The sequence below is a fragment of the Ailuropoda melanoleuca genome, chromosome 10, assembly GCF_002007445.2.
Source record: "Ailuropoda melanoleuca isolate Jingjing chromosome 10, ASM200744v2, whole genome shotgun sequence".
Taxonomy (NCBI): domain Eukaryota; kingdom Metazoa; phylum Chordata; class Mammalia; order Carnivora; family Ursidae; genus Ailuropoda; species Ailuropoda melanoleuca.
In genome coordinates, this window is record NC_048227.1 from 94,613,471 (window position 1) to 94,630,995 (window position 17,525).

Below are 17,525 nucleotides of genomic sequence, written 5' to 3' on the forward strand. Positions count from 1 at the left end.
GTATGTGTGTATAGATCCATATGTATATATATTCTTACATTCCTAGACCTCAAATAGTCCATGGTTTGACCATGTGGAAAAAAGCAAAAGATTAAATGACATTTAGGTTCTTTTTCGTTTCAAATTTTAATGGAAAAATAACATTCAGGATGAATTTTATTTTTGCCCTTCCTACACTTCTCTTCCCTCCCTGATGGACATACAGGCAGGCAGGCAGATAGAAAGACATATTGATAGTAGCTTATTTCAAGGCAATATGTATCCCAGTTTCATTGACAAGTGAGGAAAAATTCTTGCTAATTTAACATTTCTAATAGGTTAGTGTTTGGGTCAGAAAATATGTTCCTGGTACTAATGAGTTTGAACTGATCTTAACCCTTTCAACTCTTTGAAGCCAATCCTTATACCTACAGAAGGCATCAGAGAGCAGTCCACTGCCTGTCTACAAAACTGAGCTCCATCAAGAAAGGTTCCAAGTTTTAAAACACCTCATTGTTTTTCGATTAGAAATTGCTAACGTCACTCATATTTTATTTCCTAACAGGCATTTAAGTATTACTTAATTAAATGTATTTTGAAAGAAAGTAAAATGTTCATTAGCTCAATAGTGGATTAAGTTACAGGTCTGGGGGCACCTTAGTGGCTCAGTCGGTTAAGTGACTGCCTTCAGCTTGGTCCCTGATTCCAGAGTCCTGGGATCGAGCCCTGCGTTGGGCTCTCCACTCAGCGGCGAGTCTGCTTCTCCCTCTCCCTCTGTGATCGCTCTCGCTTTCACTCTCTCATATAAATGAACAAATAATCTTAAAAAAAAAAAAAAAGACACTAAGTTACAGGTCTGTAACAGAGACTCTTTGCCTAGAATCTATAAACAAAGGCAATGCCAGTCAGGGGTATGGCAAGTCTGCAGATTTCAGGGAAGGCCATAAGGTGTGCAGTCAGATTACTGACAGAGGCTTCTGGTATACCAGAAACCACAATAAAACTCCTAGGAGTCAAGCCTCATGTAGAAACCAGATACAATGGCCCTTGATACGTATATATGTTCATTTATAGAATGTTATTTACCAAGTGCACATCGGAATTATTTGAAGTATTTAAGAGTTTTCTGTATTTTGCTGATTCCCTGCATTGGAGTAAGAGATTTGGAGCCAGACTTAGTTTGTGTCCTAGCCTTTCTACTGACTGGAGAGAGCCTGGATTTCCTTTCTGTGAAATTAGTACAATTGTGTCTAATTCACAGAGTGATTATGAATGGTAAGTGTGGAGAATGTCTGCACACGGCCCAGCCTATTTCTAAGTAAATAAATCAGTTCCTGTCCTGTCTGCCCCTTTTGCAAAAATCCGAAGTGCCTTTCAACTCCGTGAAAATCAACCAATTTACTGACCATTTGCTTTAAGACTATTATAGTCCAGTGGGAGAGGCAATGTGTAAAACAAGGAGACTGTTATGTTATGTGTCCATGTCACTGCAGTTCAATCAATGTTTCTCTCCACCTCAGGTTTCCAGAGGGGATGGGTCTCCCCAGCGGACCTCAACGGGGCCATCTCCCGCCCAGAGGAACAGCCAGCCGAGCAGTTCTGCCATTATCAGCGTGCTTCACGGGGGTGGAGCCATCAGAAACATCTGGACGGACCACCAGATCAGACAAGCCTTGTTTCCGAGTCGTCGGTCCCCTCAGGAGAACGAGGATGACGAAGACGATTATCAGATGTTTGTACCATCCTTCTCTTCCTCAGATCTGAACTCTACCAGACTGTGTGAAGATAGCTCTTCCAGTCGCCCTTGCAGTTGGCACATGGGACAGATTGAGCCCACAGAGACCACCAGCTCTGGCCACCGGGTGGTCAGGCGGGCCAGCAGCGCTGGCGAGAGCAACACATGCGCTCCTGAGATAAGAATCAGGGACAGTGGTGGCTCTCAGTACAGCTCCCGACGGGAACTGCAGAGCGACCCTAAAACAGAAGGGCAGGACGGAATGACTCCCTTTGGGTCATCTATAGAGTTGACTCTTGACGATATAGACCACGTCTATGATAACATAAGTTATGAGGACCTAAAACTAATGGTTGCTAAACGGGAAGAAGCTGAATCCACACCCCCCAAAACAGCCAGGGACTCTGTTCGCCCCAAGAGCACGCCAGAGCTCGCTTTCTCAAAGAGGCAGCCTGGCCCGGAGAAGAGCTCTCTGCACTCAGAGCGGGATGGAGCTCTTACAGGTCGCCAAGCATCAAACCAAAGCACACATGAATTCCAGATGGTTGAGGAAAACATCTATGACACCATCGGGCTCCCAGATCCTCCCTCCCTGGATTTCAAATGCAGCAGCCTGAAGCGTCCCAGGAGGAGCACCTTCTTAGGTCTGGAAGCCGACTTCGCCTGCTGTGACAGTCTGAGGCCCTTTGTTTCCCAGGATAGCCTCCAGTTCAGTGAGGACGAAACTCCTTACCCCCAGGGACCCTCCGATAATGATTATTTGAGTTTGCTCTATAACTCTTTCAGCTGTAACCTGTCTATAGGTGATAAATCTGTATCTGACAAACTGTCTGAAGAAGTAGACGAAATCTGGAATGACCTGGAAAATTACATCAAGAAAAACGAAGTCAAAGCTAGAGACCGGCTCCTCGCAGCCTTTCCTGTCAGCCAAGATGACGTGCCAGACAGGTTGCACTCCGAGAGCACCCCCGAGCTGGGCAGAGACGCGGCACATTCCGTGTCTACACTTTCGCTTCCTGAGGGTCATTCTTTCCTCACGCCACTGAAAGACAAGCCTGGCCGAGCTAGCCGGACCAACTGCCCATTTGAAGAGGACCTGATTTCTAAAGAAGGCTCCTTTATGAGTCTTCACCGGCTGTCTCTGGCCAGTGAACCACCTCCCATGGAAAACCCCTACGACTTGGCCAACAGCAGTCTATCCCAAACAGACTTGGAAAACCCTGACCCGGGGATGGATGCCACAGATAAGACAAAAAGCAGGGTTTTTATGATGGCCAGGCAGTACAGTCAGAAGATCAAGAAGGCAAATCAGCTTTTAAAAGTGAGAAGCCCAGAGTTGGAGCAGCCACTGGCCAGCCAGCAGCATAAATCCACACACAAAGACCTGGCAGCCATCTTGGAAGAAAAGAAGCAAGGGGGTCCTGCCATTGGTACGTTCCTTCACACTGCTTTCCCTCCTTCTTGAAAGTAGGATGCAAGGGCAGCTTTCAGGTTCTAAAAGTCCTTGAAACCATGTGAACATTGCCACTCAGACGTTCATTCTCTCAAATTGAGACCACAACCTAACTAACAAAGATCGCTGAGGCCGGTCCTAATTCTTTTCCCATGTTAGCTCACAGAGTCACCCAAGTTGGAGCAAGATTTGGTCTTGGAGGGTTTTGTTGTTTGTGTAACATTGTCACTACCAGACTTGATATTTTAAGAAGTTTTCTCTAATCGGAAGTGTGAAAAATAGCAATCAGTTGAACTCATGGCAGGTAGAGCTTTTCCTTGTGTATCACTGTGTCGGGGGAGTCATGGCTCATGTCAGCTTTGAAGATTTGGAAGCATGTGGAATAGGGTTGCTCCAGAATCCCAATAAACATGCCCACTCATCCTAACAGATAACAGGGAGTCTTTTCCCACTTTTTAAAAGCTGGTCAACACTATATCCTCAGGTGTTTTCTCACAGATTTCTCTTACCAGTTGCCTTTTTGTTTAATAGTTGCTGTAAAATAGCCAGTGTCATGCATTTAATACTGTCTCCCCTGGTATTCTCGGATAGCTTCCAAAAAGTGTGATTCTTTCAGTCAAGCCTCCTTTGTGGGGCAGAGAATTGGGATCTCAGCTATGACATTGGTATGATTAGGGCTGAACGTTTGACATCTTTCTCCCTTATAAAGAAGTGCAGAGACAAAACTTGACACTGAGACACCAAGCTCGGTTGAAGGACACAGGTGCGAATAAAACACATGATTTGTCGCAGGAAGAAGAAACCCCAGGGTCCTGGCTCTCACCTCTGGAGCTTTTCACCTCTAGACCCAGAGAGATTTCTGGGATTAAGTCCCGGAATCTGCAATTTAAAACAGTGTGGCCTTTTGATCCTATGTTAAGAATCCCTGGCCTTGATTTTCTGACAAAGGACCACCTTGGTATCAAATGAGAGGAGACCTTTCTCCAGTTAAAAATAAAACCCAGATGGGTCAATATCAAGGCACATCGAGACAGCAAGACAGAGACAGGGTGCATCTGGCCAAATGGATGCCGCTAACCCCCTTTCTTTGAGATTGATTTCTTTATCTCTGCAGAAACCAGAGAATAAGAAGGGGATATCCCAATCCTAAATGAAGCCACAAGTTACAAGTTACGTGACAAGAATCTATAGGGGATTTTTTGTTTGTTTGTTTGTTTGGGAGTATTTACGAATTGTCTAAAGCTTTACTCTTTTTCTAGAGCTCCTCCTACAGTAAAGTTTCCTAACAACTAGGGAAGGTAAGCACTGGAATTGCTACCTGAAGGATTTTACACACTCTCATGAGTTGTTCTTCTTTTTAAATGTGAAAAGTGAATTTTGTATGAATGGGAGAGACTAGATGGTGTATATTTTTCTCCTGGCAAGAATATGCTGGAATTCATTCATGTCCCTTTTCCAGTGCTAACATTGCGAAGCTGGTTTGTTGTCACCCATGGAAAAAGTGACTGAGTTGCAGCTGTAAAGGAGAGTATCTGGGAGCATAGATGGCATTGGAAATGGTGGTGTGTGGGCAATGCAACCACTGACTGAACCTGAGAGAGAACAGAATAAGGGTTTCTGATGATGATGGTTTATGCCAGCAGACTGTTGTTTCAAGAGTGGTAATCATCTGAGCCAGGTTGTTTTGAATATGGACCATCCATTAAAACGCAGAACTCAAACCTTGATAGAAACATGTCCTCCAATGCTGAATCATGAGGGCTTCCAACTACTTTGAGTAGTCTTCTTTTTACCCACCTTTTACATATTCATAGATGTCCCTTTGGGGTTTTCTTTTCTTCTTTTTACCTTTAGTTTGTTCTCCTTTTGGTTTTGCTTACTGATACCTTCTTGGGATCCCATGGGATCTTTTCTCAGCCCCGTGTCTGGGTCCTTTCTTGACATGGTGGGCTACTACCGACGTTCTCCCCAACCAAGAGGAGGAGATCTCTCCGAAGTCATCTTCTGAGAGTGGGGTCTCCCCAGCTACCTGGCAGGAGCACGTCCCTAGGGCCTGCCATCTCTCGGACCTGAGGAATCTTCCATCTGGGTGGATCGAGCCCACTTCCTGTGCCCACTAGGCTTTCAATCAGTTGACGTGATGACTCCTTTTCTCTCTCTTGTTTATCTGGGCACAGGACGTCGTAATCGAACGGACCGATTCTCCAGACTTCTTCGTATGGGCCTTGCCACTTTGCCCGGAGCTTGCTCTCGGTGTTGTGCGGAAGGAGGAACGCCCTATTCACCTGCTGAAACTCTCGAGCACCTTTATTGAACTCTCTGGCGGGGGTCTACAGGCCCCGGGTCAGATTTCTGCCTCTAAATCACCCCTCCAGGTCTAGTTGCTCCCACCGTCCAGAGCCTGTTGTCGCACGCCAACATTCTTGTTCAGTCCAACCTCCCTCCTCATATAGTCTTTGAGGCCAATGAGGCCTTTGGGTTCCCTTTTTTGGTGATGTTTTACACGGGGGAAAACTCCATACAGGCTTGAGGGGTTTTCCTTTTTTGTGTGGCGAAGGCAAAATCACATTTTATGCTTTGGTCTATGTCTCAAGCAGCTTTGGAAGCTTTGATTTTAATCCTGTCTTGAAAACAGTTTATTTAATATTTTTCTCAGCAAGGATCACTTCCAGTTTTTATCAGGAATCCTAAGAACGCCACCTTTTAAACTTACAAAAGAGAAATAAACCAGAGACAGCCCTGAGGTTGTCCCATAATGATACTATATATATATTCTATAAAGGGCAGTAATACCAGAACTGAGGATGTTGGGGAACTTTGATCCACCTGACTGACCAATACTAAGCTTTTTAGGCTGGGGTGTCCTCTCGGGCTGGCTATTTCCTGCACATCTGGTTAAAGAAAGCCGATGACAGCTGCTGCTTTGGAAGTATTCTCTTGTTCACGTTGCCATCAAACAAGTTATGGATTCTCTTAGAATGCCAGGCTGAGACAAACAAACAAAAAAATCCCTAAAACTTAGGCACTGCATATCATCTATTCATGAGATACTTTTTATTCCAAATTTATAAATGGTCAACTTTTTATGATCCAAAGATAAATTGTGTCCACTATGAGTTATCTATAGGAAGCATTTTAATCAAAGGCTACTTTCCTGCTTCCGCTTTTTTTTTTTTTTTTTTTTGGCTATGCCCCTGATTTTCTAGGCTGCCTGTCACTCTCTGTGGTATGGTCTTTGGGAAAGCATGTCCATTTTAACACTATGCTTAAAATAAAAGGAGGAAGTCAGTAGTTCTCGAGACAGATTTGTATCTAGAATTTTACTTGGTGCTCTGTGAGGATTGTTCTCCAAGAGTAAATGCTTATGGACTAGCTGGAATGATAAACTAGCCCATAAAAAAAATAAAAAAAAAAAGCAACACGAGATTGTGTGCGTGTGTGCATGCATGCCCGTGCATGTGTGTGCAGCTAATAGCTAAATATTATGGTCCACACTAAGTACATAAGACTTCAGAGAAGAGAAACGGGTTAGAAAATGATTCGTGGAAGGGGTAGGGCTTATAGAGGGTCTTGCACGGTAAATAGGATTTGATTAAGCAAAGGAAGAAGAAGAGTGTGATTAGGAAGAAAGAGTCATGAGAGGGGCGCCTGGGTGGCACGGCGGTTAAGCGTCTGCCTTCGGCTCAGGGCGTGATCCCGGCGTTATGGGATCGAGCCCCACATCAGGCTCCTCTGCTATGAGCCTGCTTCTTCCTCTCCCACTCCCCCTGCTTGTGTTCCCTCTCTCGCTGGCTGTCTCTATCTCTGTCAAATAAATAAATAAATCTTTAAAAAAAAAAAAAAAAGAAAGAGTCATGAGAAATACTTTGGATATTTTGAGTAATACATGGTTTCAGATCATCTGGGCTATCACGGTCTGAAGTCAAAAGCTCATTGTTCATACACGACTTGGGTACTGAAATAGTTGAACCAAATGTTTTAATTAGCTCTCATTGGATCCCGCGAATTGTCATCATATTGGAACCTTGTGAAAGTTCGGAGCCTTCCTGTCTTGGCTGCGGGATGACGTTCAGGGCCATGATGTGGATGAGAATGGTTTGGGCAGAAACCGGTTGATGTTCAGGTGGGACCGCTAACTAGTGACTCGGTCTCAAGTTCCAGCTGCCTTTGTTTGGGCTTCATAGTTAATGAAACATTATAGATTTCAGAATGGCTAACACGGGCACTTTGGTGGTGTTCACACAGACTTTCAGTCTCTTAAGTGGTTGCCAAATGTAATTGGTATTGAGAGTCTTTACTATGCCATTTAGGGAATAATAGCTCAAGTTTTTGTTACTAGAAATTCTAAACTAATATTCTCTGTTCTTCCAAGGAATTTGGACTTGAAAACCTGAAGGATCTGAATATAGGAGCTATGAGAAGTTAAACAGACGATTTACCCTGATTTGGGGGATTTGGGAGGCAAACAATTGGAGAAGGTTGCAATCAAAGGCACACAGAATAACAGCAGGTGTCTCTGTCCTCATAGAAGATAGAGTCGAAAGAAATGGCAGAAACTCAACTAAATATTTTGCTTAAATTCAAGGAAGAATTTACTAACAATAGGTTACTAAAAATCTAAACAGCTTAAGAAGAAAATGCAATATCACTTGCTGGTCATTGTACATAGGATAGATCCCTTTTGTAGAGGCTGTGTAGTCGTGGTCTGGGCAATTATAGGATGCATGGAATTCTTTGATTCTAGGGTGGTGGTCGTGTGGATACCTGGAGTGGGGTGATGGTGTGGGGGGCAGCTCTTGAAATTGACATCTCTGGGCTCTGTCTCTTAAATCAGTCCCGGCCCAAGAGAGTATTTTACCCATAGCAGCGTTCTGTTAATGTCTTTAAAAATGTAGAAATGCCTGTACTCAGAAGTAGAGTAGAGAGGAGAATGGCCTCCTAGCAGAATTTGAAGGGGCAGTAGCTTTCATGGATGTAACAGTCAAATCCTGTTCTGGACAAATACCAGAGAGCATTACATTAACAATTATATGCACAGATGATTCATTCTCAATGTCGTGGGGGCATAGACTTCAGTGCCTGGCTTCTTGGGGACGGGAAAGAAGATGTGGCTCAGTGCATACACATGGTTTTGAGATCCTGGAAGGGAGGGCCTCCTGTAGACACTGGCTTGCCAGACAGTGGCAGTGGATGGAAATATGGAACAGCCACCAGGACTGGACTCTTCTGGGAGTCCTTGTCTGAGAGCCATCAAGACAGTGAGAAGCCAGGGACAGCCGCTGCATGGTGGATTGTGTCATCTTCCTTTTAATGAATACTTGAGTTCTTTGTCATTGACCAGGTTTAAGTGCTGACCTTCTTGTTTTTATGCCTGTTTTTTAGCACTGACACGATTTCATGCTTGTAAAGAATACTAGAAATTTTCATTACAAATAGCGAACATTTGCAGACCTAAAATAAAATAAGCCAGGGTTTGATCAAATTAAATGAACCCGTAGGTGGCCTTTTTTTTGCATTTTTATGTTTTATTAAACTATGGATTATTTTATTAGTTCACATTGCTTAGTATTCAATGATGACTCATCCTCAAACTTAAAGGTCCTATTTAAATTTTTAAAATCTGTCTGTTAGAATGTTAGATTTGTATTTTTTTTTTAATCTTTGCATGTGGAAATAATCCTCTGTATGTTTATTGTTTCCATATTTGCCTTCCAGGTGCCAGGATTGCTGAGTATTCCCAACTGTACGACCAGATTGTATTCAGAGAGACTCCCTTCAAGGCTCAGAAGGATGGCTGGGCCAGCCCTCAAGAACCCTCCTACAACCTCAGGTCCACATCACCTTCCCAGGCCCAGCAGAGCAGCGAGGATTGGCTCTTGCATTCAACCTACAGCAATGGAGAGTTAGTGGATTTCTGTCCCCGGCCAGAGCCAGACTTGACGTCGAAACATCCTCCTCTAGAGATTAATACAAAAAGCATTCCGAGACAGCTGTCCACGGCTTGCTCTGTGCCTTCTCTTCAAACTTCCGACCCTCTGCTGGGCTCCTTGCAGAGACACAGCGTGATAGTCCGTCAGCCCAACAAAGAGGACTCTTTCCAGGGCCACCTTTACAACTCTTTGGGTCGGAAAGGCCTCAGTGCTAAATGTCAGCCTTATAGCAGGTCCCAGTCCTCTTCCTCCATCTTGATCAACAAGTCAGGGGACTCCATCAACTACCCTGGGGAGATGGGAAAGAAACAGCTGCTGTCTTTACACAAAAGTTCGAGGTGCGAGAGTCAGCAGGACTTGCTGCCAGGTACGGCTGACTCATGTCAGCAGGGCCCTGAAAAACGCTCAGATCTCACGCTCCGAGACTCACAGAAGGTTCTGGTAGTAAATCGAAATTTACCCTTAAATGCCCAAATAGCGACCCAGAACTACTTTTCCAATTTCAAAGAGACTGAAGGAGACGAAGACGACTATGTGGAAATCAAGTCAGAAGAAGACGAGTCAGAGGTAGAGCTCTCCCACGGCCGGAGGAGGAAATCTGACCCGAGGGTTCCGGAGGCCGACGGTTCGGAGAGCGCCGGCAGCAACACCCCCTCTTACTCTGTGAGTAGCCCGTGCACTCCGAAAAAGCCAGTAAGCGACAAGCTTGCCATGTCCCCCTATCTGATGTCGTACAGCGATTCGGACAACCTGAATGACTATCTCTGGAGGGGGCCATCTCCCAACCAGCAAAACATCGTCCAGTCGCTGAGGGAAAAATTTCAGTGTCTCAGTTCAAGCAGCTTTGCCTGAATTCTTCATAGAAGCCGCTTGAGTCAACGTGGCCTGATGCTCAGAAGGACAGACACCGACAGGTGTTTTCTATGTACCAGATTCCAACAATTTTGTAATAACCGGGAGTGTCAACCATGCTTGCTTTTACAGTACAACTTTCCGAAGCGGCTGCCTGGCCGGCCGGGATTGTACTGTCCGGCCAGTGCCGGGGTGCTGACTGTCTTCGTGTTTCATGTAAGTCAATCTTACTTGAAAATTTTTAGGCTTTTTTTTTTTTTTCCAACATCATGGCCATGATATTTTCTCCTGTATCCTGGCAATCGTGCTCAGAGTCTAAGAAACGCAGTAGTCCTCTCCTATCATCCAGAAGCCGCGAGTAGTTTGATTCTAGGACTCAAAGGCAGCAAGGAGGCTTTTCCACATGTTTTAAAAAGGAAGGGAAACGAAAGCTGTTTAAAGGATCATGCTTAGGATACCTGGCATTTTGGTTAACATTCGGGACAAGACCCTAGAATAACTTACGCTAGAGATCTGAAATTGGAGTGTAAGTGCACACTGCCCATCTCACTGTGCCTCGGTTACTCCTACAGCAGTTCACTCGCTTGTAGAAATCGGGTAGCTCTGGGACATTAGAAAGGAGCAAGACTGATTCTCTATAAGCAAAGAGTCTCACCTGTATTCTTGGACGCGTTCTGGAGAATGGGCTGCTTATCATGTTTATTTTTGATTGCTGGAGTAAAATGATTTCCTCCAGGGCTGAAAGGAAACTACGAGCAAGAAAATGCAAATTGACTTCACTGTTAGAAAGGATGGGGACAACTTGGTGATCTCCTCACATTACAGTGGAGGGCGGGGGTGGAAATAGGACTTTGTGCAATTTTTCCGTGCATATCTCTAATCAACACAAAGTAAACCATGAGCTAAAATAAAACACTCTAGGGCCACCCTTTCCAGGGCAGTTTTTCATGTGTCCTTTCCCAAGTTTTGTACCTCAGCCAAATGACCTGATCCCAGCCTTGAGGATTTCATTGGCTGCAATGAAATTTATTTTCTAAACTCAACATAACATGGGGGCCTTTTCTTATTGTTTTGAGGCACATGAAAGAAAAGAATCTTTGGTTACTAAGCTCTGACTAATGCCATCTTTGATGTTGTTGTTATGGTCTTCAAGTAGTGGTCCATTGTGATAATCATGGACTAATCTAAGGCTTTATGGAAGGAAACAGAAAATCAAAAGCAAGGCCTTGTGAGTAAAAAGCAAAAATCAAAGAAGTGGAAGGGAAAAGTGAAGGCCGATCTGTTGCTATTTTATAAAGATGTTGTATTTTATGGAGGACTCCAGTCAATGCAACAAAGATGTTTTCTCAAAAAAGAATGTTGTATTCTCCTTTCAAGCAATTTTACATTCTGGAACCCCTTCCCCAGTGGGCTCAGTTTTCTTTCTATCTGTGTAGGAAAGGGGATCCGGGCTTTCTATTTGAAGGCAATCTCAGATACTGATTTCAGTCTGTGACATCTAACCATAATTCTCCTATGCCTCTCTTTCTTAACCATGAAACATCAGATATGACTGTCCTTATTTTACAAACAGGTACCTACGACACTCATTTTTCCTTTTAAATAACAGAAAATAACCCAAGTTTTTTGTTTCTCTATACTATTCTTCTCATAGCTTACAAAACCAAGTCCATGTTGAATGGCATGGTTCTAGAAACATTCCTGCTTTCACTGCCTTTCTTTTAAACTTGATACAAGTTTTCAAGAGTAAGAGTATCAGAAAAGACAAGCCCCGTAGGAAAGTATGTTCTTAGACTTGCTAGAGGTATTCCCAAGTGGGTTTGCAAAACAAAGTTACCTGATTCTTCTTGTCCTAAGAATGCAGTTTCCTATTTTTGCCTTTCAGTTGGTCTGACCCCCAATTCTGTATTGTCCATATATTACTGTGGTGTCTTACTCTCAGAAATTATTAATTCTTCGCACCAGTGTCTCATGGCATGACTTGGATGTCGCCTATAGGAACACAGCCTGCTGTACGAAGGTGGTTGTCTCGCTGTGTAAAAGTCTGTGCGGTTGTCTTTAGGCTCTAGGACAAGTCTTTAGCTTTATAGACCACTTCCGTCCGCCAGGATGCAGATTTTGAGAGCTGTGTGTATATGTATAATCATGTTTGTATTTTTTTCTCAAAGTTACCAATTAAATGCTTTTGTTTAAGATAGTCTCTTTTGGAGGTGGGGTAAGATTGTATATAATTGGGGGGAAAGTTATATGTACTTCAAATTATGTCAAGTTCTTATTAGGTCTCTGTACTGAAGGTTCAATTTTTTTTTTAAAGTTCACTTTTCACCTACTCTTTGTGCAAAAAAAAAATGCATCTAGGAAAAGATAGTTTAAATATTGTATATAAGATAATGAAAGTTAGTAATGCTCATTATTTAATAAAGTTTGTAAAGTACAAAGTAAATTATAGTGTGAATTAGTGTGTTTGTTCTAGGAAGGTCAAGATTTTTCCAAACTACATTTAGTTGTAATACTTTGTCCTGCCTTATGAGCCATGCAGGCAATGGTTCAGGGTTAATAATGATATACCATGTTTTAGCGACAGCACATTTTCTGTATCTCTGGATTACTTTTAAAATATTGGATTTAACATCTGAGATGGTATGTGTTTTCTTGATAAGCACCTAAGTTAGATCAATCACTAGATTATTGGGTTTTTTTTTTATTTATTTTGTACTTTGTCATAACAGAAGACATCTTTTTAACTATTTCATTATTGAATAAAAAAAATTAAAACTTTGGGGGCACAAATTAAGGTGGGTTTTTTTGTGTGTGTAACTTCATGTTCCAAATTTTTTTGACAAAAATTTTACAGAGAACAGAGATGTGTTAATATAAATTGGTAATTACAGACCATTTCTTAAGCAATTCTATTTCCAAATATAAGCATATACCCCACCCCAACATAACAAAAATATATGTTGCCTAACTTTCTTTATATAGACGAAAATAACTTTTAAATTTTTCTTCAGAGTGTTTTTTTTTTTTTTTTAAGATTTTATTTATTTATTCGACAGAGATAGAGACAGCCAGCGAGAGAGGGAACACAAGCAGGGGGAGTGGGAGAGGAAGAAGCAGGCTCCTAGCGGAGGAGCCTGATGTGGGGCTCGATCCCAGAACGCCGGGATCACGCCCTGAGCCGAAGGCAGACGCTTAACCGCTGTGCCACCCAGGCGCCCCTCTTCAGAGTGTTTTAAAGTGGTGAACTTCTAAACCTCACACTGAGAATCCATCAGACTTATCTTACTTTTCTGCTTGAGATGGAAAGTAGGTGGGATTTTCTGTAAGTTATGGAAGGTCAATTTATTTTTTTTAAAGATCTTATTTATTTGATACAGAGATTGAGCAAGAGAGCACAAGCAGGGGGGAGCGACAGTGGGAGAGGGAGAAGCAGGCTCTCTGCCGAGCAGGGAGCCTGATGTGGGGCTCGATTCCAGGACCTTGGGATCACAAGCAGAGCCAAAGGCAGATACTTAACCAACTGAGTCACCCAGGTGCCCCTTGAAAGGCCGATTTAGAGAAGAAAATGATAGTAAAAAACCATACCTTGTGTGAATTCCACACATAAGTCCTTAGGGGAAAGGCAGAAAAATCTTAAAAATCAGGCTTGTAATGAACTATAAACACAGCTGTTAAACATGAATATTTATTAACATTTGTTAAGTTTTCTTTTGTTAAAAAGGATTTTCTTAATCTCTATTTTGAAGAGCAAAGGTTAAGACTTCAAGATCTCTTCCAGATGTCTGGGTGGCTCAGTCAGTTGAGCATCGACTTTTGATTCTGGCTCAGGTCAAGATCTCAGGGTCATGAGATCGAGCTCCATTGGGCTCTGCCCTCAGGGCAGAGTCAGCTTGGTATTCTCCCTCTCCCTCTCCTCTGCCCCTCCCCCCAAAATAATAAATAAATAAATCTTTTTTAAAATACCCTATATTACATAACTTCCACTACCTAGACAGTGATAACTGTGCTCCACTGTATCAGCCAAAAACAGATTGCACTGAAAGAAACTGCTTCAACCTTTTTGCTAATTTACATATGTCCTTAACATAAACCTTTTCCTATGGATAAGGACTAGAGCTTTCTTAGGCCTGTTTTTTCAATGTTTTTGGCTTAAAAAAATATGCATGTAAACAAGTGTTCTCTCACATTTAGCTTCTCACATTTTTTCCTTACAAGTGATTTAGAGCATGAAACACGAAGATCATGTGGAATTATGTCACATTAAAAAGGTTAATAAATGCAAAATATTGCACAATCAATCCATGTAATCACAAATTTAAAATTTCAGAATGTGTATAGCATATTTGAAAACAACTTTTTTTAGGGGCGTCTGGGTGGCTCAGTCAGTTAAGTGTCTGCCTTTGGCTCAGGTCATGATCCCAGAGTCCTGCGACTGAGTCCCGTGTCATGTCAGGCTCCTTGCTCACAGGGGAGCCTGCTTCTCCCTCTGTCTGCCACTCCCCCTGCTTGTGCTCTCTCTTTCTCTGTCTCGCTCTCTGTCAAATAAATACAATCTTTAAAAAAAAATTTTTAAACGCTTTTTTCCAAAAGATTTATTTACGAGATAGTGTAGGAGTAGGGGGACGGGCACCGAGGGACAGAGAGAATCCTCAAGCTGACACCTCCACTGAGCTCAGAGCCCAATCCAGGGGTCAAGCCCAGGACCCCGAGATCATGATCTGAGCCAAAATCAAGAGTCAGCCACTCAACTGAGCTACGCATGTGCCCCTGAAAACAACTCTTTGATGGGAGATCAAAGTTTCTTTTTGGAAGAATATTCTAAAATTCAGCATGTGTGTCATTTGACCCCTTGAGACGGAGATGATTTTACCAGCTCTGTGCAGTGCCTGACAATTTGTAGGTGTTGCATAAATTTTTAATGATTGAACAAATAGAGTCAAAAACTTGCAAGAGCACAAAACATGAGAAAAACGTTCAAATCGGAGACATGAAGGAGGCAAGAACAACAAGGACTACGTTGCTTTTTAAAATTCACAGCAACTCCCCTCAGAAACCCACCTTCTTGGAGTTTCTATTGGGTCAGAGAAAAGCCTGCAGACCCCTTTCCCTTCGCTTGGCTGATAGGATTCCAGGGAAACTCACTGTGCGTGAGATTTCCAGTCACCTTTTCAACTAAGACTCTACGTGGTCATGGGAGAGTCAGATATCAGGCCCCTCTCTAAAATTCCATTTAGACAAAACACATTTCCCAAGAACTGGTTTTGAGGATATTAGGACAGCAGAGAAGAACGGAGAGTGCCGCTGTGGGGCTGAAGCCTGGGGAGGGAAAGGGGGAGGACCCAAATGCTGAGATGTTTTGGGGCCCAAAGACCACCTTATACCTACTTTACAATGGTGGTGCTGTGCCCAGGAGCAAAATCCACTTTATCTGAAAAACAATAAAGCTTGATTTTCCTGACAATGGCTTAGACACAATCGGAAAACTAGAAGCAAGCAGTACTAATTCATTCGTTCTAAAACCATGTTTATTCAGCTGAATTTAAAAGAACAAGGCTTGGCTAGTGAGCAAGTCATCTGCTCTGTGGGGCAAACACAAGCTCCTAAACGTCCTATTGTTTGAATGGCAACGTGTGGCTCTCCCAGTGGTCCTCATAGACCCATTCACGACAAGACCTTGGCCCACACGCTGAGCCTCACTTGCACATTTCTTAAAAAGTTTTAACATAAAAATCCCAATTCCCAGCTTTTTTAAATGAAAAAAAAAAATCTGTCCTGTTTGGGCCTGGACTCTGGCGAGGCAACTCTGCGAGATCTGAGAGAATCTAAGGGCAGAAATCACCCGAAAACCTAGTGATTTTTTTCTAAACGTAGGGGAGAGCGTTCCTTCGTTCTCCGTTATAGACTTCATCAGCCAATTTGAAGCAGCCACAGAGCACTTGCATGCAGATGTTGTAGATAGAAAGTAAAGGCTTTTTAAAAAAAGATTGTATTTATTTATTTATTTGAGAGAGAGAGAGAGAGAGAGAGGACAAGCAGGGTGAAGGGGCAGAGGGAGAAGCAGACTCCCCACCAAACAGGTAGCCCAACGTGGGACTTGATCCCCAGAGTCCGGGATGGTGATCCGAGCGGAAGGCAGACGCTTAACCGACTGAGTCGCCTCAGGCACCCCAAAGTAAAGGCTCTTAACATAAAATTAAAAAAAGGATGACTGAGAGGTCAGTGACAACCCCCCACCCCCCCCATCCCCATCCCCATCCCGCCAACCTTCTTCCCATTCCTCCCCCCCCCACACACACGGAAGGATCTCATTACAGAGCTATTTACAAATGAATGAAAGGATATTCACAATTCACAGCAGCATTGTCACATGGAAAACTGGAAACAATACAACCAGCAACAAGGAGAGGGAAAATAAGTTATGGGCTACCCACAAAATAGATTATAATATATAACCATTATTTCAAATGCTCTCCTTTCTAACATCATTATATCCGATACATAGTAAGTGAAGAAAAGACCTTTGCAATAAAATTGCAAATGGTTGCAATTTTATAAAATAATTTCAAATAAAGAGAGAAAAATTATTACTTACGTTTCAGTGATAGTGTTATGAGTGATTTTATTTTTTACTTTACGCTCTTCTGTAGATTATAAATAAATAGTATATATATTTTTAAAGACCACTCAGCTCAAGCATCAGATCCTTCGGCGTTGTCTCTGATTCCCCTCCACAACAGTTAAACCCCAGCACTCCCAACACCTTATCTCACAAGCCTTTTTTTTTTCTGTAACCGCTTTATTGGCATAGAATTCACATATACAATTCACCCATTTAAAGTATACAATTCAGGGGCGCCTGGGTGACTAAGTTGAGTTGGTTAATCGTCTGCCTTCAAATCAGGTCAGGATCCCAGGGTCCTGGAGTCGAGCCTGCGTCAGGCTCCCTGGCTTCTCCCTCTCCCTCTGCCCGTCCCAACTCATGTACTCTCTTGCATGTTCTGCTCTCTGTCTCAAATAAATACATTTTTTTTTGTTAAGGTTTTATTTATTTATTTGACACGGGGAGGCGGGGAGCACGCGCACACGCACACACACAAGCAGGGTTGAGAGACAGAAGGAGGGGGCGAAGCAGGCTCCTCACGGAGCAGGGAGACTGATGTGGAACTCAATCCCAGGGTCCCGGGATCATGACCTGAGCTGAAGGCAGATGCTTAACCAACTGAGCCACCCAGGCACCCCTAAAAAATCTTTTTTTTTTTAAAGTGTACAATTCAATGATTTTCATAATATTCATGATTTTGTGCAACCATCACCGCCATTAATTTTAGAACATTTTCATCAACTGTACCCATTAGCCATCATCTCCCCCTACTCCTAGCTATAAGCAGCCACTAATGTATTTTCTGTCTCTACCGATTTGCCTCTTCTGGACATTTCCTGTAATTGGGATCGTACAATACACAGTCTCCACTGTGATTTTAAATATCACTATTGTCAGCACTCGTTAGGTGGAGTAGCTAATTGTCACTACTGTGGCAGTTGTTATTGGAACTTCCTCAGAGACTGGGTAAAAAAA

The 17,525-nt window shown here is 43.0% G+C and overlaps 1 protein-coding gene across 5 annotated transcripts in view; it reads left to right on the plus strand.

Moving 5' to 3' along the window:
* The window catches only part of PLEKHG1 (pleckstrin homology and RhoGEF domain containing G1), a 233,922-nt gene extending 221,530 nt beyond the window's left edge, over nucleotides 1–12,392 (plus strand). For all 5 annotated transcript variants that reach the window (XM_034669294.1, XM_034669295.1, XM_034669292.1 and 2 more), the window contains 2 exons: nucleotides 1,500–3,144; nucleotides 8,883–12,392. In XM_034669294.1, the coding sequence (XP_034525185.1) occupies nucleotides 1,500–3,144; nucleotides 8,883–9,949 (2,712 nt within the window). In that variant the 3' untranslated portion in view covers nucleotides 9,950–12,392. The remainder of the gene's footprint in view (nucleotides 1–1,499; nucleotides 3,145–8,882) is intronic.
* Nucleotides 12,393–17,525: the final 5,133 nt, after the last annotated feature.